At 42.3% G+C, this 24483-nt stretch overlaps 2 protein-coding genes across 9 annotated transcripts in view; one reads left to right on the forward strand and one right to left on the reverse strand.

Moving 5' to 3' along the window:
• The window catches only part of tjp2a (tight junction protein 2a (zona occludens 2)), a 43922-nt gene extending 41199 nt beyond the window's left edge, over positions 1–2723 (forward strand). For all 8 annotated transcript variants that reach the window (XM_086300156.1, XM_086300150.1, XM_086300152.1 and 5 more), the window contains one exon: positions 1–2723. In XM_086300156.1, the coding sequence (XP_086156282.1) occupies positions 1–157 (157 nt within the window). In that variant the 3' untranslated portion in view covers positions 158–2723.
• Positions 2245–24483, reverse strand: part of LOC147325587 (uncharacterized) — a 27110-nt gene continuing 4871 nt past the window's right edge. Inside the window, exons 2-13 of the mRNA XM_086300159.1 lie at positions 21178–23104; positions 18698–19066; positions 17732–17771; positions 17437–17582; positions 10040–10072; positions 9669–9755; positions 9185–9385; positions 7830–8009; positions 6070–6282; positions 5834–5953; positions 5555–5695; positions 2245–3975 (exon numbers count right to left, since the gene is read on the reverse strand). Coding sequence (XP_086156285.1) covers positions 3904–3975; positions 5555–5695; positions 5834–5953; positions 6070–6282; positions 7830–8009; positions 9185–9385; positions 9669–9755; positions 10040–10072; positions 17437–17582; positions 17732–17771; positions 18698–19066; positions 21178–23028 — 3453 coding nt within the window. The 5' untranslated portion in view covers positions 23029–23104 and the 3' untranslated portion in view covers positions 2245–3903. The remainder of the gene's footprint in view (positions 3976–5554; positions 5696–5833; positions 5954–6069; positions 6283–7829; positions 8010–9184; positions 9386–9668; positions 9756–10039; positions 10073–17436; positions 17583–17731; positions 17772–18697; positions 19067–21177; positions 23105–24483) is intronic.

Below are 24483 nucleotides of genomic sequence, written 5' to 3' on the forward strand. Positions count from 1 at the left end.
TTCAAGCTCCATCCCCGAGCCACAGACTCCCTCCAGGCCGCCGTACTCTGAGTCGAGAGGACACGAGGACGACGAGGACGACTACCGCCGCCAGCTGGCCGACCAGACCAAGAGAGGATATTACAACCCCCAGAAATACAAAGACACTGAGCTGTAAGGCTGGGAAAGCAGGAAGTGACATCATCACCGATCAAAACTCTTCGAACTTCTTGTCGTGTCGTCAGTTTCAGACACTTTTCGCGTCCCTTGTTGTGCAGAAAGCGTGGTGCCCCACGCACACAAACGCACACAGATATCTCTGGTCTACCTTTGCCACTCGCCGTTACAGAAACTGTGCACAGCTGATGTTTCAATGTAAATATTCTGTTGGTGTCTGTGATCTATATTTTATTTTCCCGCCTTTATTCCGGGACTCAGTTTGTGCCTACCGTGTGTCACCATCACACAGTAAAACGCCCAATGTTTGGAAGGATAAGAAGCATAAAAGAAATGTAAACACGTCACTTGAAGCCATTTCACACAGCTGGAGACGTCACATTTTTATACTCCCTTTTTGAACAGAAGAAAAATTCATGAACTTAAAACACAGCAATGCAAATTAACTATAATGGCGCAATTGTGTCCTAAATTTAAGGTTCATGCTCTGCTGCTTAGGTCCTCTGCAGGTGGGACACAAAAGTATGAATATAGTATGAATACATGAAGTGAAACTTGATGAACAGTCGAGGCCAAAAGTTTGGCAGTGGCACATTTTTTTTTCATTTAGATTATATATGTGATGCGCTTTGAATACTTTTACTGGTAAATTTATGCAAAGAGTGAGTATTTGCAGATCTGCCCATTCTTCATAACATCTGCTGTTTTCTGTGGTTTGCTGGGTATCAGCTTCTGGGCCAAATCCTGATGGATGGTGATCTGTTTCTGTTGACCTTTGAGTCTTGATGGGTTGACATCACTTTTGCCTTGTGACATGGTGAAAATGCACCATGTTATTTTCACCATGACATGGTACATACAGCAGCAATCGTCACCAAATTGCTGCTGTATGAGCTGTTTGTTGTTTGTTTGTTTTTTGTTTTTTTTTAGTATGGTCAATCCTTACAAAGTGAGTTGACAAACAGGCAGAAGTCAGGATTTGGACCAGGAGTCAATGCCCAGCAACTTCAAACTTCAATAAATTCTGGAGCGGCAAAGTGTGACAAGCACAAAATTTCTGCTACTACCTAAACGTTTGACCATGACTGTAGAAAGATTGTTGTATCACAATATGAAAGTCCCCGGTTTGAGCTTGCTGGCTGGGGCCTTCAGGTGGGTGTAGACTCTCTTGGAAAGCTCCGGTTCCAGGGGTTGACTGTGTTGTCTGGCGCCACCAGTCCAGGGTATACCTGCCTGTCCTCGAGTGATGGATGGAATAGTCTCAAGAAATCATAATAAAAAAGTTTTTCAGGTTTTCATAATTAAACAATAATGTGAAGCAACAGAAATAGCTGTTGATCCCACTAAGTTGCCGAATACCATCAGTGCTGCGCGTGGAGCAGGTGCAAACCTTTTGGACACAATAAAAATGTAACAAATGTAAAATTAAAACCAGCTAAAAACACTGTAAAAATACAACTAATGCCTGTTATTGATACACCGTGCAGTTTTTTTACATTGTGATGGTGAATACACGAGGCTGAAACTGAAGCGAGCAAACGCCCAAATCACTGTTACAGTTCTGTGGACTGCACCTCAGCTTTTTCACCAATTTTGTGCGTTTTTGTGAGGCGCCACATGCTTCGGGCACGCTCCTCTGGTGTTAATTGTCCTCTAATCGCACCTCCCCTGCTGAACTACACATTCCAAAGTGGACGCCTGCGTCTGCAGCACGCCGCTGTGTGAGCTGTGCAGTCTGGGAAGCAGCTTATTCCCAAGTGCCTTGCAGCTCTGATTTCAGCTCGGGAGATAAAGGCTTCTACCTAAAAAGCACTTGTTTTGTTTTAACTGCTGTTGTAAACTGAACCAAGCAGAGGTTGGGAAGTATTTTCAGTACAGTTACTGCACACAGTCGAAATACACGAGTAGATTTAAACTGGAAACATCTTTCCTTTGTTCTTTGCTTTTGCTTTAGAAGAGCATTGCAGTCACTGAAGAGATGCGAAGTCAGAAATAGGAGATTCAGATGGATTGCATGAATGCAGCATCTGTATCTCATCATTGCATAATAATTACCAAAAGATTGCGCGCCCCCCCCCCCCCCCCCCCTTCTTTTTTTTTTTTTTTTTTTTTTAATTTAGGACTTTGGCGAATGCAGGGCTCTTGGATAAGATGGGGAAGCTGTGCAGCTGCCTGTTTAGCATTTCTGTGTTAGACCAGCGTGTAAATGACGTCACAGATTTCATTAAAAAGTGTATCACGAGCGAGGCGTTCAGACAACTTGTGATTGAGCTATGTTTCTTTATTAGCTGCTGGCAATCAGAGACAATCACATTTTTATTTTATTTTTTTATTGCTGATGCTTTTTTTTTTTTGTTGAAAATTTTGAATATATATTCATACACTTGATTCAGTTCAGTGTTTGTGCACTACTGTTTGGGGAATGTGGTGACAATCATGTTGGTTTATCAGTCTCTCTTAAATGTTATTTTATGATTTGCTTGTTTTGTTTTGTCTCCTGAGTGTTACACAACAGTCTCTTGGGAAAATCTAATAAATGTTTTTTTTGTTTTGTTTTTTTACACAAAGTCATGTTCAGAGTGTCATGTTCCACCTTTGCTTTTGGGTTGCTTTTGTTTTAGAAATGCTGCTGTGTTGGGCTCATTGTCTTCAGATGTCAGATGGCCTCACATTTGACTCTGATACTTTAGTACAGAGAGGACTTCAAGGTCAGCTCGGGGACTGCAAGGTGCCCAGGCCTGTGGCTGAAAAACGAGCCAAAATCATCCCCCCTCCACCACCATGCTTGACAGTTTGTATGAGGCTATGTTTGGTAATCTGGCTGTGTGCATTATGGATCACTTTGCAAGCCTTCTGGACCAATGATAAGATCAGTTTGTTCAGATGAAGCTTTGCAAACCTGAGGTGTGCTGTCATGTTCTTTTAGAGAGAAGACTACTCTTCCTACTGGCAACCCATCTAAACAAGCCATACTTATTCAGCCTTTTTCTAACTGAACTGTCATGAACACTAAAATTTAATGTGCTAAACGAGGCCCATGGAGTCTCAGAGGAAGCTCTTGGCAGTGCAGTGAGCGCTCACTGACCTTGGGGTGAATCCACTGGCAAGATTGTGACATTGTGTTAAAACACAGCTAATATAGAGGTGGTCACACTTGCTTTTTGTCAGCAGCATGTGACTACTACCTGCCCTCTTTATTCCTATGGAAGCAAGTAAGTGTGTACTTCAGTCAAGTGAAAAAACTGTTCTAAATTTATACTTGAGAAAAGGTCGACTCCACCACTGGTCCAGTTTTAACTACTTTTCAAACAAAAATAAACCAAACGTCACAGACTGCTGCCTTTTCCTTTAGTTTATTCTGCAGAATTATACATGCAACCTTTACAACTTCAGCTTTAAACTCTTTTTGTGTCACCCTGACATTTTATAGGTCCAACATGATTAGAGTACATTCAGAGATTATACAGCTATTCAAACCAAAGCTAATATTGGCTCTGTTCTCCACCTAAATATACACAAGAAAATCCCAAATTTCTCTTTGGTCAAACATAAAACGTCACATTAACACTCGGCCTAGTGAGATAATCTGCCTTCTGCTGTCACACTGGAGATGTACATGTTTACATGACAGTCAACTGTACAGATTAAGGCAAGTCAAGTGATATCAAACAGGGAAGGGAGAGGAGGGATAAAAGGGATTTAAAACGGAGACAGGCGGGAGTGATGTGTCAAGCGAGACGTGTGTGTTCAGATGTAGACCGGTTGTTCCTGTGCTGTCAGCAGACGGTACATGGCTGCAGGCATCGTCTTCATGTGGATCTGGAGCAGAAAGGAAAAAGTGCAATGAGCAAACTAAACTCTCAAATGAACCTTTTCCATGCAAGAATAACTTTTTGTAGAAAATTACAGTAGCTTCTTTTTTAAAGATGTCACATCATTTGTTTGTGTTAAACTGTGACACAGTTTAGGCCAGTATCAACCAGGGATGTACTTTGTTTCAGTGAATGCAAACGTTTACCTTCTTCAGGGCCCAGAGTTGATTAATCAGTGTGAATTTTCTCCACTGGAAGGCAATAAATGGTAAATGGCCTGTATTTGTATAGCGCTTTTACTTGGTCCCTAAGGACCCCAAAGCGGTTTACACTACACTCAGTCATCCACACATTGTTGATGACAAGCTACATTGTAGCTACAGCTGCCCTGGGGCGCACTGACAGAGGCGAGAGTGCCGGACACTGGCGCTACCGGGCCCTCTGACCACCACCAGGAGGTAACAGGTGAAGTGTCTTGTCCAAGGACACAACGACCGAGACTGTTGGAGCCGGGGCTCGAACCGGCAACCTTCTGATTACAAGATGAACTGCCAACTCTTGAGCCATGATCGCTCATTTGAAAAATATTTTATTACAGAAGGCTACCCTGTTGAATAACTACCCAATTGTGGTGTAGGGGTTTAAGTGTACTTCTGGTCTTGGCGTCTGAGAGGGTCTCCTACGGTAAACTGGTCCCTGGGGAGGGGCTAGACTAAGGAAGTCCTAATGAAACTTAAGTCTTGGCACTGCATAACCACTCGTGGAAGTGGAATCTGGGACCACCTCCTCTAGGCCTGGCCGCCAAACACTTAAAGCTCATGAATACACCACTTATGTCTTATACATGAGTGATGGGAAGGCAGAGCCTTGGTTGTGCACCTACTGCACTGGACTGTTGTGCTGAACCGAGAGCTGAGCTGTCCATCCAAGTTTTGACCCTCAGTTATAGCCACCTGTGAAGATCTGGGTAATGACTGAAAGAGTAAGGTTGAGAATTCATGGGGCTGAAATAAGTCTCACCTGTAGGATGGGCTCAGTGTTAGGGACAGGGTGAGGAAATCTGGAATGATCTCATATTCATAGTGAGGAGGCAAAACGTAGTTATTGTGCTAGATAAATCGGTTTATGCCGATAGGACCAGGTGGAATGGACTGATTGATTTTTCATGGCGTGACCCACCCATATAATATAATGGAAGGATTATTTTCAACTGTAAGTCATGCAAAGCTGCCGTAGTAAAGGCAAGCCTTTAAATATGGAGCTGAAAATGACAATAAAGCGTCTCCTTTAAAGTGAAATGGTGCTGTGCTGCACAAAGAACCCTGGGATTACAGCTTTAAAGCCGTAAAAAGGCTTTTAATGTGAAATATTGATGCAGGAGGAAAGGCATTCACTGAAGCAAGTCTTTCAGCTGCAGCTGTTTTCCTGATGGAACTGAGGCTGATTTTGAGACAGTTTCAATAATAAATCAAGAAGGCCTATAAAACGGGAATTTACATGTTAAAGATATTTTAGGATATGTCTCAAACATGTTTTTTGCTGCTGAGGTAAATAAAAGAACATATGTGGCCATTTTGAGTATTTACCTCTCCCATGGCATTGGACAGGATCTGAACAATCTTCTCGTGAGGAGTCGCCACGACGCTCTGGCTGTTGATCTCGATGATGCGGTGACCGACGCGGACGCCACCTCTCTCAGCGATACCGCCTCTCATCAGACTGCAGATCTGCACAGGAAGGAAACAGAGGGATTTGGCTTAGTGGGGACACAGCCGATACCAAATCTAAGAATTTGACAAGAAGGACAATTCATTTAATTTGTTCCCTGCAGCTGCGAGTGAGTTTCAGTAGCTTCAGATACTCACTATGCCATTCTGGACGCTGAAGCCCAGCTGGTATCGGAGATCCGGCCTGCGAATAAGCACCATGGTGACAGGAGGGCACCTGACAATGTTCATCTTGATCCTGGACTGAGACTTGAGACCCTGGGGAAACAGCAAGCAGACATATGAGACAGATCCAGCAAACATTTAAGAACCCCTTCTGCTTGTAAGGGGTTTCAAAAAAGATGAAAGGTGGAAAAGAGAGAGCAGCAGCGTACCTTGATGATGCTCTGGCAGGTGCTGAGAGGTAAACCCACCAAGCTTGTACCATTTATGGTCATGATCTGATCTCCGATGTTGAGTCGGCCAGACTTCTCCGCTGGGCCGGCGTGCATCATGCTAGCGATGATCACTGTGGGGAGGATTGACCCCCAGCCAGACTCCACAATCACCACGCCGAGGATCTCGCCTTTTTGCTTCTCGATGTAAACCTGAACGTGAATATGACCTTAGTTTCTTTAAAGATACCAAATAATGTTCATTTACAGCTTCAAAGTTGCATTTTGGGGATTCTAGTAGAACAAATCTTGTCGGATATCTGCTATAACTCTGTGAGGAGGGGCTCAGGCTTCCGAGAGCTCTCAGCCACATAAGGTAGCGGATCTTTGTTAGTCTGACATCGTGCCAAACAAACAGCCAGATGACTTGGATAATGAATGACTACAGTGTTTTTAGGCAATTTAGCAGCTATGGCATCAAACTCAGATATAGAACGTATATATGCATAGCTGTATGTGTTAATGAAGCCTCAAGATGGACGTCTTAGTGCTTTAAATCCAAATGTGAGGTGTGTCTGAAAAGTGAAGGAGCACACCAATTTCTCAATCACACAGTAAAACATACCGTGCTTTATCCTAATTTTTACCCTAGTGTGTGCCATAAATTACAAAATTAACATCCCGTTGTGTTCAGTAAGACCTGAATGTGCAACTGAGACCACAAAATTCTCAAGAAAGTGCTTAAAGAAAGACTTAAGACTTATCCCATAGACCTCCCTATAACTGGCCGCCCCCTGCTGGCCACTAGATATGAATGCAGGTTTATGGCACTTCAGCACTGGCTTCAGTCTGTGAGCTCAGCTAACATCCACCTGAACACTGGATTGGATAATCTCAAACAGGATGTAACATTTAATCTGCTGCTTCTGCAAGCCACTTTGCAGCCCACCTTCAATTCATGTCATCCATTTCGTACTCCTCATGCTGTTTCTGACTTAACTAATGATGCAATACAATACAAGTTTATTTGTATAGCACATTTAAAACCAAGAGTATACCAAAGTGCTTCACAACAACACCATAAACAGATACGTCTGTTTTCACTGATGCTGGGAAATTTGCAGTTGCTCTCAACCGTTATCCTTTCCACATATGTGCATGGAGGGCGGATACAGTCAAATAAAACTTCCTGCAGGTTTTGATTAAAAGCGTCCCCTCTGTCTTTATTGTGGACTTCATATCAAACTAAGATGTGAATCGCACCAAAGAAAAATAACTTTACAGAGACACTTTGGACACATATCAACAGTCACCTTCACCAATCCAAATCTACCACAGTCCTCCCAGTTCGGGCTTCTCGCCGCCAACCACACAACTCTGAAAAATGTGAGATGACAGCAGGCAGCGAGAGCAGGGAGGAGGCTCCGAGGTCAGAACAGGTCGAGCATCACAAATTCACCTTTATACTGAGGTTAGGAGTTTGCTCTTTTTATTAAAATGTCATCTCTCAGTACAACTGTCATGCAGCTGTGACTCCTAAACCAGATGCTCATGTAACAGCACTGCGAGGCAAACTAACAACACAATGAGCAGGAAAAACATTAATAGCCTGACCTGAATTAAAGAGATGTGTTGCTATTTTTATCTGAAAGATTCATCCATATGCAGAGTGGAATATTTTTATCTTGCGAATGCAGACGTGTCCCTGTCGATGATGATTAAAACCTCCCGACTGTGCCGCCACCTGCTGGCTGACTTACGTCTCTGCAGTTCTCCGACTTGGAGAAGTGGATGAGGTCGTCATTGTACATGTCCTGAGTGTTGAGCAGGTCACTGTACTCCCTCTGGCTCAGGTCCTCTGGGTCGATGCCGTTGGCCCTGAGGAACTCCTGGTAGGCAACGCTGAAGGACTGACCGATGGACTGAGCGATGAGCTGAGCCTGAGAGAAAGAGATCAATCACGGATAATAAGAAACAAGCTACACTACAGCTGTACCTTTAAAGACATTCCCCACCCTAAAAATAACATTTTATTCTAAAACCAAATCCTAAAAGAACGTATAGAATTTTTAAGCTCTCCCACTTTTTAGTTTTTCATTTTGTCCATAATTAATATTGGATCGGTCCTTTATGAATTACAAATATTTTCTTTCTTCTCAGGTTAAGGCTGACATCAGTTGTGCTTTTAGAAACAATGGAAGCAGATTTAAACTGCAAACTATAAATAACTCTCCCCTTTAGAGCTATTTTAGTGTTCTTTATCCAATCAGATTTCTGTTTCTGTTTCTTTCTATTTCTGAGTATAGCTGTGGCTCAGGAGGTAAAGTGGGCTTTCTACCAATCGGAAGATCAGTGCTTTGGTGTTGAACCCTGGGTTTCCCTTAAATGCTCCTTCAGCTCATAAAAGGCAAGCCAGATTTGATGTGCCACTGAGAGTTTATGAAATTCTGAAGAAATAATCAGTATGGAAGTTCTTCAAGGTGTCCAAGCCTGAAGGATTTATGAGTTAGCAGTAGGTTACCTAGCTAGTAGATGTCTAAGGGTTATAATACCATATTTTGGCTAAAGTTGATTTCTTAAAAAAGAAAGTGAAAAACTCTGAAGGTAAATTGAAGAGCAACACTTGGAGGGTTAGTTGACATATAGTGATCTGCTACATGATGGTTAGCTGCAGAGCTATGGTTAGGCTAACTTAACACAAAAGCACCAGAAACACATAAGATGAGAATTAAATTGTTCTCAATAAAAGTTCATATTGGAGCTCCTAATGGAGAGACAAATACCATTGTACAGCAAGAAGACAATGCAGAAACAGACCAAATTTAAGGCAAAATGCGATGACCCATTGATATACTAAATTACAATTACATTTCAAAGACTTTTACAGCTATTTAACACTCTTTACAGCTGTTTTAGGGGAAATTTAATCTAACATGTTTTCAGACTTAAGAGGCAGATATCCTGCAGTAGATTACTTAGATAACTTTTATGGCCTGCCCTACATCAAAAGCGAAAAAGACCCTACACCCTAAAAATAAAAAGGTGATCAAGTTGAATAAAATCAGATTTTGAGGACCACTGTTTTAATCATTGACAAAAACCACTAGTAACTCACATCCTCAGACTCGAAGACGTGGCAGATCATTCTGTACAGTCTTCTGTCATCTTGGGTTATGGTGGTTTGCTCTGCTGTGCTGTCCAGGTTTTCCTGTGCGCTGCGGGACCGGACCATCTTCCCTCGGGCCATCAGGACCACCATGTTACCAATGTCAGCTATGTAGGAGATTGTCCTCAGGGGCAGGTCCATTAAACACTCCTGGTAACGACAAATACATGAGTCACTTGTAAATACAGGCCCTGCATAATAAAAATAAAATGAATAATAAATCAAATCTAGTTTAACCAAATAAATAAAAAACAAAGGACCTAAAATTGAACCTTGCGGTACACCACAGATAACGTGAGCTTTAAATGATGAATATGATGTGGTAGCTGCTAATATACTAAAGGTTTTAATAGAAGTATGGAAAGTGTTGCAAGGGAAATTTGTAATTTTGTGGTGTTGATATAAAACAAAATAATATATGTTATGTTTATACCTGAGTGTCAGCATTGAGGACCTTGATCCTTTGTGTGGACATGAATAGATCAACCTCAGCAGTGGATGGAGCCTCGTCGTCGGGGCTCTGCATAGCCGAGAAAAGAAGTGAACAGAGGAGGCAACAGGTTGATAGAGAGCAGCAAAGAGAGTAGAGCGGGCGTCACGATTGTCCAGAACCTCCAAATCTAACAGCTGCTCATGAGATTGACAAAAGCAAACAGTCACGTCTGGTCTAATCTGCACTCAACAAATGAATAAGACAGAGACACTTGAAGCGTGCATGGCCATTCTCCTCTGTCGTCATCCTTGGCCACAAATTCTGCATAATGCATTGCAATCACAGATAAGCAGAATGAAAAACAAACTCACCTTCTTCCTGTTCTTCGCCTGTTTCTGAGCTGCCTGCAGTGATCAGAAAGAACAGCGATTCAGAAATACAAATCAAGGCAGCGGTGATTTGAGGAAAAGGTGGACAAACACAAAAACTAACCGGATCATGCACTGTAGACTGCCTCTATTCCAAATGCCAAATCAAGGGACACAAGAACCTTAAAGGGGTATGTTGCGTGTGCTTGTGTGTGTGAGAGAGAGGGCAGTGGTGTTACTGTCTATCACATTTGACAACAGTGGGATGCCAGAGGCGTTTGCAGCAAACATTATCAAAAGTGTTCTCTGCATCAGTGTGACACAAACGACCCTGAAGAAAGACGAGCGACCTCATGTGTTTGCAGCAGATGCCTCATCACAACTCGAGGTTTCCAAATGCTGTCTGATCCCCTTTAGAGATCAAGGATTTAGTCTGTGAAATCAGAAGGCTCATTGTGTTTATGTGGACTCAGACTACAGTTGATTTAGCTTAAACAAAAATAAATGTGGCTCTAATATGTTATCCAGTTTGTGTAACCTTTATTTCCGTCCAATTCAATTATATAGCATCAATTTACACCAACAGTTGCCTCAGTGGGAAGGAAAAACTGTTTTAATAGGAAGAAACCTCCAGCAGAACCAGACTCAGGGAGGGGTGCCCTGCTGCCGTGAGCAGCTGGGGGTGAGTTCAGTACAAAAGACACACTGTGGGAGAGAGAGTCAGAGTTCATTGATTGCTAATGATTAAATACAATATAGAAGAAAGTAACCAAAGGAAGGTTCAGGGTCACCTGATCCAGCCCTAACAATATCCTTTATCAAAAAGGAATGTTTTTTAGGGCCGAGTACAATAACCTCAGCTTTGTCTGAATTTAGAAGTTAGAGGTCATCCAGGTGTTTATGTTTTTAAGAGATGGTTATAGTTTAACTAACTGATTTGTGTCATTTGGTTTCATGACTAATAATGCTGGGTGCAGTAAAAATGTATGCATGTTTTTCTCTTAATATTACCAAAGGGACGCATGTATAATGTAAAAATGTACTGGGCCCAGCACATAACCCTGTGGAACTCCATTATTAACTGTTGTATATGAAGAAGACTTCCCACTTACCTAAACAAATTGAAACCAATCAGATAGATATGAGTCAAACAATTGCAGTGCACTTCCTTTAATACCAATGTGTGTTCTACTCTCTGTAGTAAAATATTGTCATTAACAACGTTAAATGCTGCACTGAGTTCTAACAGGACGAGCATAGAGATGACTCCACAGTGAGAAATCATAAAATCATTTACAACCTCCAGTTGCTGCTGTTGCAGTGCTATGGTGAACTCTGAAGAACTTCACTCAACACTCAAACAGACCATTCATCTATTTAACTCTGAAAAAGATGTGAAAGTAAACATATCCACCCTAACATCAGCCATTACTTTGTGGACTCCACATTTTGCCACTGTGTTGATTATTTGTAGCCATAGGAAACCATATTTGTACAGGAGAGTGCCATGAAAAGCTGCATCTATAAACTAAAATTTCACAGTAGAAAAATGTTTGTGAATCTGAAAACTGCAGCTCATGTGTCAATTCTTGTGCCATTTCTGATCATTTTAATGGAATATCATGACTGATATCATGGCTTGTTTGTGCTCCAGAATTGGTGCACGAGCCACCGTGCTGCCAATCACAGTTACAGTCACAACAGTTGGTATGGGATATTTTCCACAAATCCCTCTGCCCACATTAAATTAGGAGACACTAAGCATGCATGTGGACGACAGCCTCACACAGAAACAACAGCAGTTTATTTCTAGAGATTACAAGTGATTGCACTGTTCAAATGTTAGAAACAAATGGATGAGAGGTTAGGTAACTGGCACTAGCGCTGTGGTTACAGCAAAAAAAAAAAAAGATGACTGAAAATAAAATCTAGAGTCTTATGTTTCATGTGAATTAACTACATTTTAAAAAGTGTTTTTACCATTCACCACATAAAGCATCCTTGTTCAGCTTTGGTCACTAGAAGCCGAGTAGAAGCTTAACTTCACTTTCAAGGAGTATAGACAAGAACATAAAGTCTGAAGATGTTACAGCTCCAGCAACACGTGCAGCATGAAGAAGAGCTTCATTACAAAACCAGGAGTCATCCTCACCCTGATGAAATGCTGATTAAGTAATAAAGTTAAACTTCACACTACAAGCGCTGCTGCAGCTTTAACCTCTTTTTGTCTGCTGCAAACCAGCCCTCCATTAAATACGACACACACCAATATACCAATATTTAAGAATTAAAAACTCTATTTACTGATAACTATTATTCTACTATAACACACGCAATCTCGGTTTGTTTGTCTACCAGCACCTTGTACAAAACCCAACTCTGCAAATGGGTACTTCTTAGGCTTCTTGAAGGTTCCTATCAGTATCAGATATTATGACACCATTGTGTTGCCTAGTAACCACCTACCAACAGGCTAAAATTGTAATGTTTGTAATGGCACCTTAAAAAAAGCATCGTCTCATTTTGATATCATAACAAGAGGCTCTAATTTTGATCCACAGATGTTTAATGATGCACGGTACATGATGGCGCCATCACGCTGCCTGGCAACTACCAAGCAACAGGCTGAATCTACTCATTTTTAGCATTTATGCAGCCATAACAACATATGAAAGCATATGAAAGCATTTTCATGATCATTTTCATTTCATCATGAACAGCAACAGCAGCACAAAGATGCTAAACTGCTGTGGTGTGGGCATGTACTAGTAAAGTTATCCTTCAGCTATTTCATTTTTGGTAAACAGTCCCCATGTGGATTATATGCTTAACTTTTACTATAATTAAAATAAATAAATAAATAAATAAATAAATAAATAAATAAATAAATAAATACAATTAATAATAACAACAACAACAGGAACATACAATTTGAAAGGCTCCCTTTGAAAGAAGGTGTTTTTAATAAAAAAATCAAAAAATGTTCTTGTTTTTGATAACTAATAAATATAACAATACCTAATTTAATAGACTCCTTTTTGTATAGTTAAAAACTTCAACCATATAGTTGACAAGATATTTAGTTTCTACGCCACATGGGTGATGTCAGTGAGGTTATTTCCATTTTTTAGTACACACTCTATGGATTTGATATTTTATTTTTCAAGACTTCTTTAATCAGACATTATATTATAGATTATTATGTACAGCACAAAAAAAACCTGTTATCAGCTACAGACACTGAACCTATTAAGTTGATCTAGTATCAGTTTTCATATCTGATCTGTTCATTTTCTTCAGTAACTGGAGCAGCTTAAATGCATAAAGCCACCGTAGAATCAACGCTTACTGTATTCACTTTGCATGAAATGCAATTTTATAGAAAATGTGTGTGGAAGAGCCACACACACACACACACACACACACACACACACGACTGAAAACAAAGTCAGTTTTACAGAGAGCTGTACAGGTTTTAAAAAAGCCACAGCATCAGATTTAGCATCCTTACAGTCAGCTCATCCAGCTTACTAGACAGAAGCCTGTCTCTCTTTTTCTTTCCCATTCTAACAAATAAAAGGACTCATACATCCCCATCATCAGCTCACAGTCTCTGACCTTCTCCCTCTCTGTAGGCTTCTCAGACATTAACAGAGGCGACGTCCCCAAACTATCAGTCAACCATCCAGAGAGGAGCGCAGAGCCGGGCTCAGCTCCTGTCTTCCTCCTCCTGCCTCCAACTTACTTCTTCACAAAGCTCACGTCTCACTACTCATCTCTCACACTCAGATAGCTCTACGTTTGAATGCCATCTCACTCCCTCCCTCCCCGACACCACCTCCATTTAACTGACTGCATTAGAAAGAAAGGGCTGATCTGTTTTTTTTCTCATGTTTACAGTAACACCAAAAAGTCACATTTAAATTAACATCCTCTTATTCCTTATCCTTTTATTACGTCCCCATTTGACATCATATACTGTGACTGAAGAATAAAGTGAGGTCTCCTAGCCTCATAGCACAGTTTATATAACATCCAGCCTGTACGGCTCTGGATCAGAAGCAGTGATCTGTGGTTGATTCACTGCACACACACACACACACACACACACACACACACACACACACACACACACACACACACACACACACACACACAGGGACTTTTAGCTGTGTTGCCCACTGAGGGCTTCTGACTTTAAAGACCCAAATACACAGCAAAGCTCAGTTCCATCTCCAATGATGCGTCAAGGCGCATTAGAAAATGCAGCTCTGAATCAGGGCACTGTGGCTTTAATATCTGAAATCCTTGATGTCTTTTCCAGCATGTAAAACATTTTGGCGCCCAAAGACATGTTGACCTTACCTCAAAGGAAATATCACCCAGACTGTGATAAGTGGGGATTAATTTACTCAAGACACATTTTTGTTCATCAGTCACCGGATAAACACAGGAGAATGCACAGATGTCTGTTAAGTAAGATAACACACACTCCACAACTTAAAAACACTCAGTGGCCACTTTATTAGATACACTAGCCATTAACAAAAATGTCTAAGAAGCTAATCACATGGCAGCAACAAGACGGACCGCTAAAGGTCAAACTGAGCATCAGAATGGGGAGGAAAGGTGGATTAAGTGACTTTGAACGTGGCGTGGATAATTTTTCAACACGACCATCTCCAGGGTTTACAGAGAATGGTCCACAAAAGAGAAAATATCCAGTGAGTGGCAGTTTTCTGGCTGGAAATCCCTTGTTGACGTCAGAGATCAGAGGAGAATCGGTGAAGTGCTTCAAGCCAATATGAAGGCAAATGCTTAACTCAAATAGACACTGGTCACAACCAAGCAGAATAACCTTTATGAAAGCGCAAAACCTTGAAGTAGATGAGCTACAGCAGCAGAAGACCACACCGAGTGACTCTCCTGTCAGATAAGAACAGAAAACTCAGGCAACAGTTTCTAAAAACGGATGATGACAGAAGATTAGAAAAACATCTCCTGGTTTGCCGAGTTCCAATTCCGCAGTAATATTTGAATGTTCAGATTAAAATTTGATGTGAACAACATGAAAACATGGGTCTGTCCTGCCTTGTATCAGTGCTCCAGGCCTGCAACGGTGGTATAAAACTGTGGAGGATACCGGAGGATGAGTTTAAAGCCACAGGCTACCTAACCATGTCAGTACCTTCATCATCACAGGGTTCCCATCTGATGGATGCTTCCAGCAGGCTAAAGCACCATGTTACAAAGCTCTGCTCATCTCATAGAGGCTGGAGACTATCCCAGCTGTCTGAGGCAGGGCACACACTGGGCTAAAATACAGAGACATACAAATATTTCGATGGGCAATTTGCCAGTTAACCTAACCCCACGTCTTTGGAATGTGGGAGGAAGTTGGAGAGAGAACCCATACAAACACAGGGAGAACATGTAAACTCCACACTGATGGTGGAAATGAACTCAGGACCTTGTTGCTGTGAGGCAATAGTGCTAACCACCATGCTACCCCTTGTATTCATGGTAAAACAAGAAATAATTATGACCTCTAGGGAACATTTAGTTCCTATGAAGTCTTAAATTTACTCACAGTCAGTCACAAATTGATTTTTTTTGGTCTCCTCACTCTCTAAAACTGGCAAAATCAACCTCATCAATCCGCAGATGCCATGAACGTGTCACATACGCACGTTAGGTCAGCAGTTACAGATACACAAAAATTAGATATGGGCCAGGCCTGGCATAGATGGCACTGTCCATGCGATGGCATGCCATATCTGGCTCGATTATGGTTTGGTTTATTCTGGCCCAGGCCCATAGAAAACAGGTCTGGCCCGGATCTGGCATCAAGCTGGCACTTCTGACTGACCGGTGTCATGGCAGAGTGTATGTCAACCAGATCTGGGCCAGGTCTGGCAATGATGGCACTGTTTATGTTCCTATTTTAGTTAGAAGACCCAAATGCCATGTTGCAATACTATACTGCTATGGTAGCCAACGTTTCAAATGCAGGTTTGTGAGTGTACACTTTATCCAAAACCTAGTGAGGGTTTACTCATCTTTGCCAGTGAGTGGCTGTAGCTCAGCAGGTAGAGCAGGTCACCTACTAATCGGAAGGTTAGTGGTTTGAGCCCTGGCTCCTCCAGGCTGCATCTCAAGAATGTGAATTTGTAGAGGAAGTGTGTGATTGGGGGAATGTGGCATGTTGCATAGAGCACTTTGAGTAATCAAGGAGAGTAGAAAAGCATTATATAAGAATCAGTCCATTCACTGTCTGAGCCTTGCCATGTTACTTTTGCATGTTCTGGCACATGTTGTTATTACATGGCTTGATTAAGGTATCATTACATTACATTACATTAGGCTGAATGGCAGAATGACAGATAGTCAGATTAACAGTATTTTGTCTCTATCTGCAGGTTTTACACGCTTACATATAAACACACAGTTACTGTCCCTCCATTTACAAAGGCAGAGGCGTCACTGTGTGATTATTTTACATGTAGTTGTTTTTTCCTGTGTAATAATATTCAACATTGCTATCAAGAAATTTTTCAAAAAATGCCTCTCTGTGCAAAATGGGTGTAAAAACAAACAGCTGTGGGATACTGTTTGTCTGTGATTTAGACAGGGGGAACAAATCGTGGCAGGATCAGTCTGATGTTATTTGTATCCCACTGTAACTTTACTGTATAAAGAGCTAACATCTCCAATATGTCAGGAGTAGTTAGTCGTTACAACAAGTGTTTGTGAACTAAAAATCAAGAATGTGGGATACTGTTTGTCCGTGATTTAAACAGCCCAGCGCTGCTCCTGACGAAGGGAAAACCAATTCTGCAGGGAGACCTACCTCGGCACTTGTGCAGGTGAAGCCAAAGGGAAGATTTGCTTCACCATATTTTCTAGTCTTTGGCTTAGAAGGAAGTTGGTTTGGAAACATATTCAGCTATGCTTCATCTCCTGCTTTGCGTTTGTGGAGGCGCCCCGTGCTAGCAGTGTCCAAATGTTGTTGGGTTTTTTTTTTCCCTTTTCATACCACGCCCCCCCCCCCCCGCAATGGCTCTGCACCCGCTTAGGGGACGGGCCCCACACTTTGGGAAGGTCTGCCTTAGGGTCATGTCCAATTTCTATGAAGCTGGAAAAGATCTCCGTGATTGTTAGTCCAATACCAAATAAATATGTGGTTACCCACTGCACCATCTGTGAGTTTTTCACTCACATCTTGACATTTCTGGTTTTATTTTAAATATAAACCCCTCTATGAGTCTTATTTTACCCTAGATAGGCCTTAATAACAGGTATCTGTTACATAAAGAATAGTTACAAAGGGAAAGCCACATTTTTTTTCCTGTTCATATCCTTTCACTGTGATGTGAACACAGAATGAAACGTGCTCTTACTCGGACTCTGCTCATGGCCTCTTGGGCCTGCTGCATGCGGGCGCTCTTTGTGGGCGTCCTCTCTGACAGCAGGTGGGTGCAGCCCATGTAGGTTGCTGCAAAGATGATGCCATCAATAAGGTCTTCAGGGTCACACGGTCCCGGGACTGCATTTAACAAGATGCACTTGTTAGAAAAACACACATAAACGCTGCATATGTACATTAACATGCTTTCAAATAAATATCTGATATATGAGAAATACAAAATATGAGACAGAGGTTCAGCTGAGAATAAAAATATGATTATCACTCACCGTCTACAAACGTGGGAAACTGTGGAAGAGATCTGCGAATCTGAGAAGGCGCAGGAAATTAAAAAAACAACATTTATTATTTCTCCTCACACGCTGCAGGTCTCCACCGACTCATTCACATTCAGATGAACACCTTATAAGAGATGCAGGCCTTTGCAAGATTTATCATCACCCTAGAGTCTTACTGTGTTTCTACGATGGCATTTTAGATTCATTTAAGGGGTCGCAGGAATGTTACTGGAAAGAACTAGAGATAAGAGCAATATGCTATAAATATGGTGGAAGTTTTTTTTAACCTTTTTTTCCTTATTGGTAAATTTTTATTCATAAATGTGCAAACTTTCTTATAGCAAATTTGTGTGTTTATGTCTTAAATATGTGACTTTTTAATCTATTTGATTTGTGAGGGGTTTTTTTTAATTTTTTTTCTCCCTCTCTCAAATGTGTAAGTTTTTTTAGTTAATTACTTTATTTCTTGTAAATTTGTGACTTTTTAAATCTCTTAGATGTTGGAGTTTCTTTCAAGTAAATTTGTGGGATGTTTTTTTTCTCTTACATTTGTAAATTATTCTCATAAATTTGCAACATTTTTCTAGTAGATCTGTAAGTTTACTTTATGTCAATTTTATACATTTCGTTTTATACCTCATACATTGGCAAGTTTTCCCCCATAAATCTGAGATTATTTCTTGTAAATCTGCATTTTATCTGCATTACTGAGTTTCCTTTCTCATAATTCTATGACTTTAATATGACCTTTTCTCAGAATATTATCCCTCCTTTTCCACAAACCTGCACAGGCTGTAACACTTTTTCAAACACCCAAAGATCTTTCTTAGCCTTATTATGACCCACATTTATAAAACTCTCATGTGACATTTATTCCAAATATCAGTCGGTTGTTATCTACAGAAACTTAATACTGGGTAAAACAAAGAGCTGCGTTTTGGTAAGTTAAACTCTCACCTCCTGCACAGATGGCTTCTGAGGAGGTGACTGTTGCTGAGCTTGAGTCTGTGGCTGTTGAGAGGGGAGCTGCTGCTGCTGCTGCTGATGTTGACACTGTTGATGCTGATTAGGCGGCATGTGTGGGTACGGCTGTGGCTGGGTGTATGTCTGCGGTGACCTAGCGGCATCCCTCTGCTGTGACTGGTGGCCTTGTTGGTGCAGGTGGTGGTGATGGTTGTGCTGGGACTGTCCAGTGTGATAACTTTGGGGATTGGGTGCTCTAGAAGAGTGATCAACCCTCAGGGGACTGACCGGATCCCGAACTGGAGCTGAGGTGTAGCAGCTTGGAGACTCAGAAGCTGACTCAGGGGGTGAGTGAGGAGAAGACTGTGGGAGGGGAAAAAGAGAAACAGGAAAAACCCCTGTGAAACTGCAACTTGATACAAGGGTCAGGATGAAGCATTAATACATGTACCATAAAATCAAATGAGAGCTAGCAATGTAAGCTAACTGGAAAGGATAAAAAAAAAACTTTATCAGTGCAGCGCTCCACAGAAAAATCACTTGATGACATCAGTCAAGCCCTAAAGACAGTCTACTATGTTTTTTTTATTTATTTATGGAATTTGTTGTTAAAATGAGTGCAGTGCGATTGTGGCTCAGCAGATAAGAGTTTAAAAGTCCTATATACTGTAAGTACCAAATGTTCTATTTAGTGGGAGTAGATATCCCTTATATCAGGGGTGTCAAAAGTAAGGCCCAGGGGCCAATATTGGCCTGGAAAAATTGTAAACTTTTAAACTGTAACATTTTCTGAGAATTAACAAAAACTCACAGGACAGTCTGGGCAACAAACTACCAGAACTACTACTATAATTTTACACATTAATCATGTAGTTTCACTGGTCCAGCCCACTTAACATCAAAGTGTTGCTGTATGTAGCATGAATTATGTCATTTAAAAGGAGTCTGAAATCCCTGCTTTATATAGTGATCTCAGGCACAAAGCCCCACCCACGCACTATTCAAACTTTCTGTTTATCAGGGGCAGCCAATCAGAAGAAAGATGTCTATAATGACTGGACAGACAGCAGATGAACTGAGGGGCTGGACCATGAATATGGATTATTTTGCACTGTGAATCATGCAAAGCTGCTCTAGCAGAGTCCAAAAATACAGAGGTGGAACTGAGCCCAATAGATCCCCTTTAACACTGTGGAAAATAAACAGCAGTAATACATAATAATATTCTAAAATACATTTTCAAATACCTATCACTGCTTTAAAATGATCTTTATATGTTTCTCCATCTTTGTTCAGCACCAGCCTAATTCTGCTCTGCCCCCTGCCTCCTGTTGACATGCTGGGCTACACAAAACTCCTAACTCAGCTAAGTCGCGCCAAAATCATGAATTAATACTCTACTCTGTGCCATACCACCTTACCACCAGGTGCGATAATTAACACTTTGAGGCACACTCAAAAAGACGATTCTTTGCTAACGTGAACATGAAGGATTAATTTTTTTTTGAGTAAAATGCAACTGAAATACACAAAATTAAAAGTTTATTTATTCAAATAATTAATCACTGAGGGAAAAATGCTTGGAATAACTGAATGAATACCAATCAATCGTATTTCATTTGACCAGATTCTATTAAATAACATTTTTACAATTTATTTATGTAACAAAATTACATGTAATCACATTACTTAAATTCTGAATTTTGGCATAAATAATTTGAGGGCACATGAGTAGTAGTGCATCATGGATTTGATGTGCTTTCTGGTAGGGGTATATATAAGCTTAATAGTAAAGAACTCAAAGAGACTTGGACAAAATATTTCATGATTTCAACTCTGGTGACTATGATAGATACCGGCGGCTCTATAGCAGTGTGAGATAATATTTACTGAGGCTCAAGTTTCTCAAATATTTGAATAGTAATCAAATTAATAAGAAAATAAAATTGTTTCTGCAAGTATTGCTTTTTTTATGTGCACCTGGTAGTATGTAGCTCACAGTCTATTTGAAGACTACCATATAACGACAAGAAAATGCATCAAATGTGTATAGAGCTGATAAAATATGTGTGAAACATGAAATTAGATGCTACAGATGAAACAGAAGAAGCATGAAAATAAATGAAAAAAATCGGTAGAGATGTTAAAAAGTCCTGAAAAATCACAGAAAATGAGGCAAAAACCAAGAAGCTGCAGGTCTTCTATATCTCTGCACTGTCATGTGATAGTGCGGTTGGATGGCTTCCTGTACTCAAAATGCTGATCCCTAAAAAGATTCAGCTTTCTGTTCTGTTTCTGTTTAATGACCTCTATATTTATCTGCTGCCATCACGAGAGAAACCTGCTCACTATAGAAAAACAAAACAGCAGGAACATGAAAATAAAAAGGCTAAACTGATCTACTCCCCTGAGTCAATCAAACTGCATCTTTCAGTCTGTTGTGAAATTAATAAAGTAACTGATGGGATACTAACATGGCCAGCTGTAGTCTGCAGGGGGTACATATCCTCCGTGGGGCTGACCTCCTGTCTCATCACCCAGATCGGCTCCACAGGTTGGTCAGGTGTGTACGGGGAGCGCATCGTCTTCGTCTTCACCCCCTCAATCGCCTCTTTGATGTCTTTAATCGCTAGGCTAATGGCGTCGCCTGAGCCCTTTGCACCTTCTGCATTCTGCTCATCCTGGGCCTCGCCTGAGCTGCTCAGCCCAGATGGAGGGGTCTTGGCTTGGGTTTCTGGCTGTCTGGGTGGCTGCCTGCGGTTTTTAGTGACAGGGCTTTGATCGGCACTGCCTCCCTCGCCATCAGACTGACCATCATAGTGGTGCAGCCGGCAGCCAACAGAGCGATCCAGAGGGGAGCGCTGTGAGCGCCGGTCTCTGGCCTGCCTCGGGATATGATGGGAACCCTCGATGGGGGAGGGCAGAGCTCCTTTTTGTACATTCTCCTGTCTGTGGGGGGTAAAGGGCTCTTGGCGAGACTCTTGGTGGCCCCTGTTAGCCTCGGTCCTCTGACTGGCCTGCCTGCGAGGTTCCCTGTTTGGCTCAGGGTAGGAGGTCTTAAGCGGCTCGGGAAAAGAGTTGGGATGGGGTTTTGACTCCGAGTATGACTCATAGACCGGCTCTGAGTAAGACTTTTGGTGGGACTCTGTATAAAAGTCTGCATAGGTTTTTGGATAAGATTCAGAGCAAGAAGTGGAGTGGGACAACGAGCATGACTCAGAGTAATCCTCATCCTCCTCTTCTTCTGGTGGCAGGTCATTATCGGGTAGAGGGCTCATACTGGCGTCCTCACCGAAGTGGTCCAGCTGGGGGAAAGCTGGAACATCAGGGGAGGAAGGGGGAGTTGGTGAGTGAAGTGGAGGCGGGCTGTGGAGAGGTCCATCCATACTGAGTGAGGCGGCACTCTCCGTGTCAGAGCAGAGATCTGTGATTTCACTTCCCTGAGCTGAAGGATCCTCCTCCACATTGTCCATCACTCTCTCTTCATCCTCCTCCACCCTCTCAGCATACTCCTCAGCTTTCTCATCATGCCCGCAGCCAGAGTGACCTTCTCCTGGGCGGTGGTCTCCATCCTCATCCCCTACCTTCTCCTGCTTTCGATGATCCTCTTTAAGATCTGATTCCTGCTCACACTCCATTTTACTCTCCAGGAGATCTTCTTCAGCATCATCAGGAGGAGCATTGTGAGTGTCAAGCTGTACTTCACGGGGTGCAGCACCAGATGCAAGGTGGGTGGGTGTAACAACAGCAATGGGAGTCTGGTGAGAAGATTCCCTGTCCTGTGATTGGTCCACTACAGGATCAGCTGTGGATGATTCCTGCACCTGTACCTGCCGTGGACCTTCTCTCTCTTCCACACCTGGTGAGGAGTCCTGAACCTCTCTGAATGGCTGCCGCTGTCTGTGACTTCTCAGTCTGGGGTTAGGGTCACCATGACGGCGGTAGCGAGTGACAGCAGCGCGGGGTTGCTGGACAGGACGTGGGTCAGCATCCTGACTAACCGCAGCTGGGGCAGAGACCGGACTCAGAGGCTGACTTTGCCCTTGCCCTTGCCCTGATGGAGGCCGGCGGCGGTGCCGAGGCGGTCCACGACCTCCAGGTGGGTGGTGGTGGTGATGGTGGTGGTGATGGTGAGGAGGAGGGTGATGGTGATGAAGGGGATTCAGTTCCCCATCCTGGTTGAGCATCTGACATGGTCTCCAGGACCGGCGTACAGGAGGGTCTCCAGTGGTCCCATTGGGCTGCCTGCTCCTCGGAGGCCCCGACACCTCCTTGTGTTCCTCGCTGCCTTCCCCCGTTGCCTCTCCCTGATACTTGTGGCTCATGGCTGGGGTATGATTCGAGTCCAATTTTCAGAACATGCTCCTCTTACTGCCAAGAAAAGCCAGCTCAGGGCACAACCTGGGAGAGATGGAGACACGACATAAGCAGGAAAATTATTAAAGGGTAAGGATAAAACATGAAGGCTTTGAAGCCTGAGACAAACGGGGTAAAAATTATATTAAAATAAAAACTTTTGCTAACGGATAAGTGAAAGAATAATAATCATTGTGTTGATATAAGGACTCACAGATTCCATTAACATGTTTGCCTAACATCTAAAATAAAATAATGGTGGCTTTGGTGATCACCCCTAGTTTGCACTGCAGGTCTCTGCCGCCTGGGGCTCATTCTCAGTGTCGGATGGACCCGTGTCCTCAGTCATGTCCACCTCTTTTTGAAAGCTATACTTTGCTTTATCCAATGGTGCAGCAGCAGAGGTGTGAAAATAAGTCTGCAGCTCTGTTTATTTATTACTTACACACCTACGTCCCACTCACCCCATTTGTCTGATTGTTTAAACCAGAATAAGAGCTACAGAAGGATTTATGAGCTTGAGATGAAAGCTATGACGTCTCCCGAGATCGCCAAGCACGGATAACAATCACCTCTTTTTCAGACACAGGTACACCTTGTCTGTACCAAAATACATAAGGCTGCTAGTAACTGGAGGCCAGTCACCGTGAATCTAGATTGATTTCCCACTGTGATCTGTGCCAGCTGCCGATGCGCTTCATCACAAATCAATATCTTAATTACTGGTCTTTATTTACTTTATTTACTGCCAAATATCCTTGGGCAAAATACTAACCCCATGTTTGCCTACTGGTGGTGGTCAGAGGGCCCGGTGGCGCCAGTGTCCGGCAGCCTCGCCTCTGTCAGTGCGCCCCAGGGTGGCTGTGGCTACAATGTAGCTTGCCATCACCAGTGTGTGAATGTGTGTGTGAATGACTGAATGTAGTGTAAAGCACTTTGGGGTCCTTAGGGACTGAGTAAAGCGCTATACAAATGCAGGCCATTTACCATTTACTACAAAAGCATTAAGTTAAAATTATTGTAGACTGCTACTTTACATTTTCCAGGTCTTTTGTTTTGAAGGTTTATATGCCATTGACTAACGAACATCTCTTTAAAAAACAGCAATATTGCATATCACACTAAGCAGGGACTATACTGCTAATAGCAAAAAAAACAAAACAAAATCCAAATCCTCTGGGATGCAGAGCACTTTAATCTGCACCCCGTTCATCCGTCCATCCGCCAGCAGCTGGCAGATGGCACGGGGTGGAAAACACGAGAAGGAAGAGGGAGAGGAGGAGGCAGGGCAGGGGGACGAGGAGGGGCTTCTTTCTTGCTACGTGATAAGATCTGACAGAGAAGAATGGAAAAGGGAGTGATCTAAATAATAAATGCCCTCTGTGAAGGAGAAGCCCCTTTTTGATATGTATTTAATGTGACGA

This window comes from Aulonocara sp. 'chitande type north' Nkhata Bay, linkage group LG7 (genome assembly GCF_057382095.1).
Source record: "Aulonocara sp. 'chitande type north' Nkhata Bay isolate Kocher_YH1m ecotype deep benthic linkage group LG7, A_spYH_male_GT1.1, whole genome shotgun sequence".
In the NCBI taxonomy this organism is placed as follows: domain Eukaryota; kingdom Metazoa; phylum Chordata; class Actinopteri; order Cichliformes; family Cichlidae; genus Aulonocara; species Aulonocara sp. 'chitande type north' Nkhata Bay.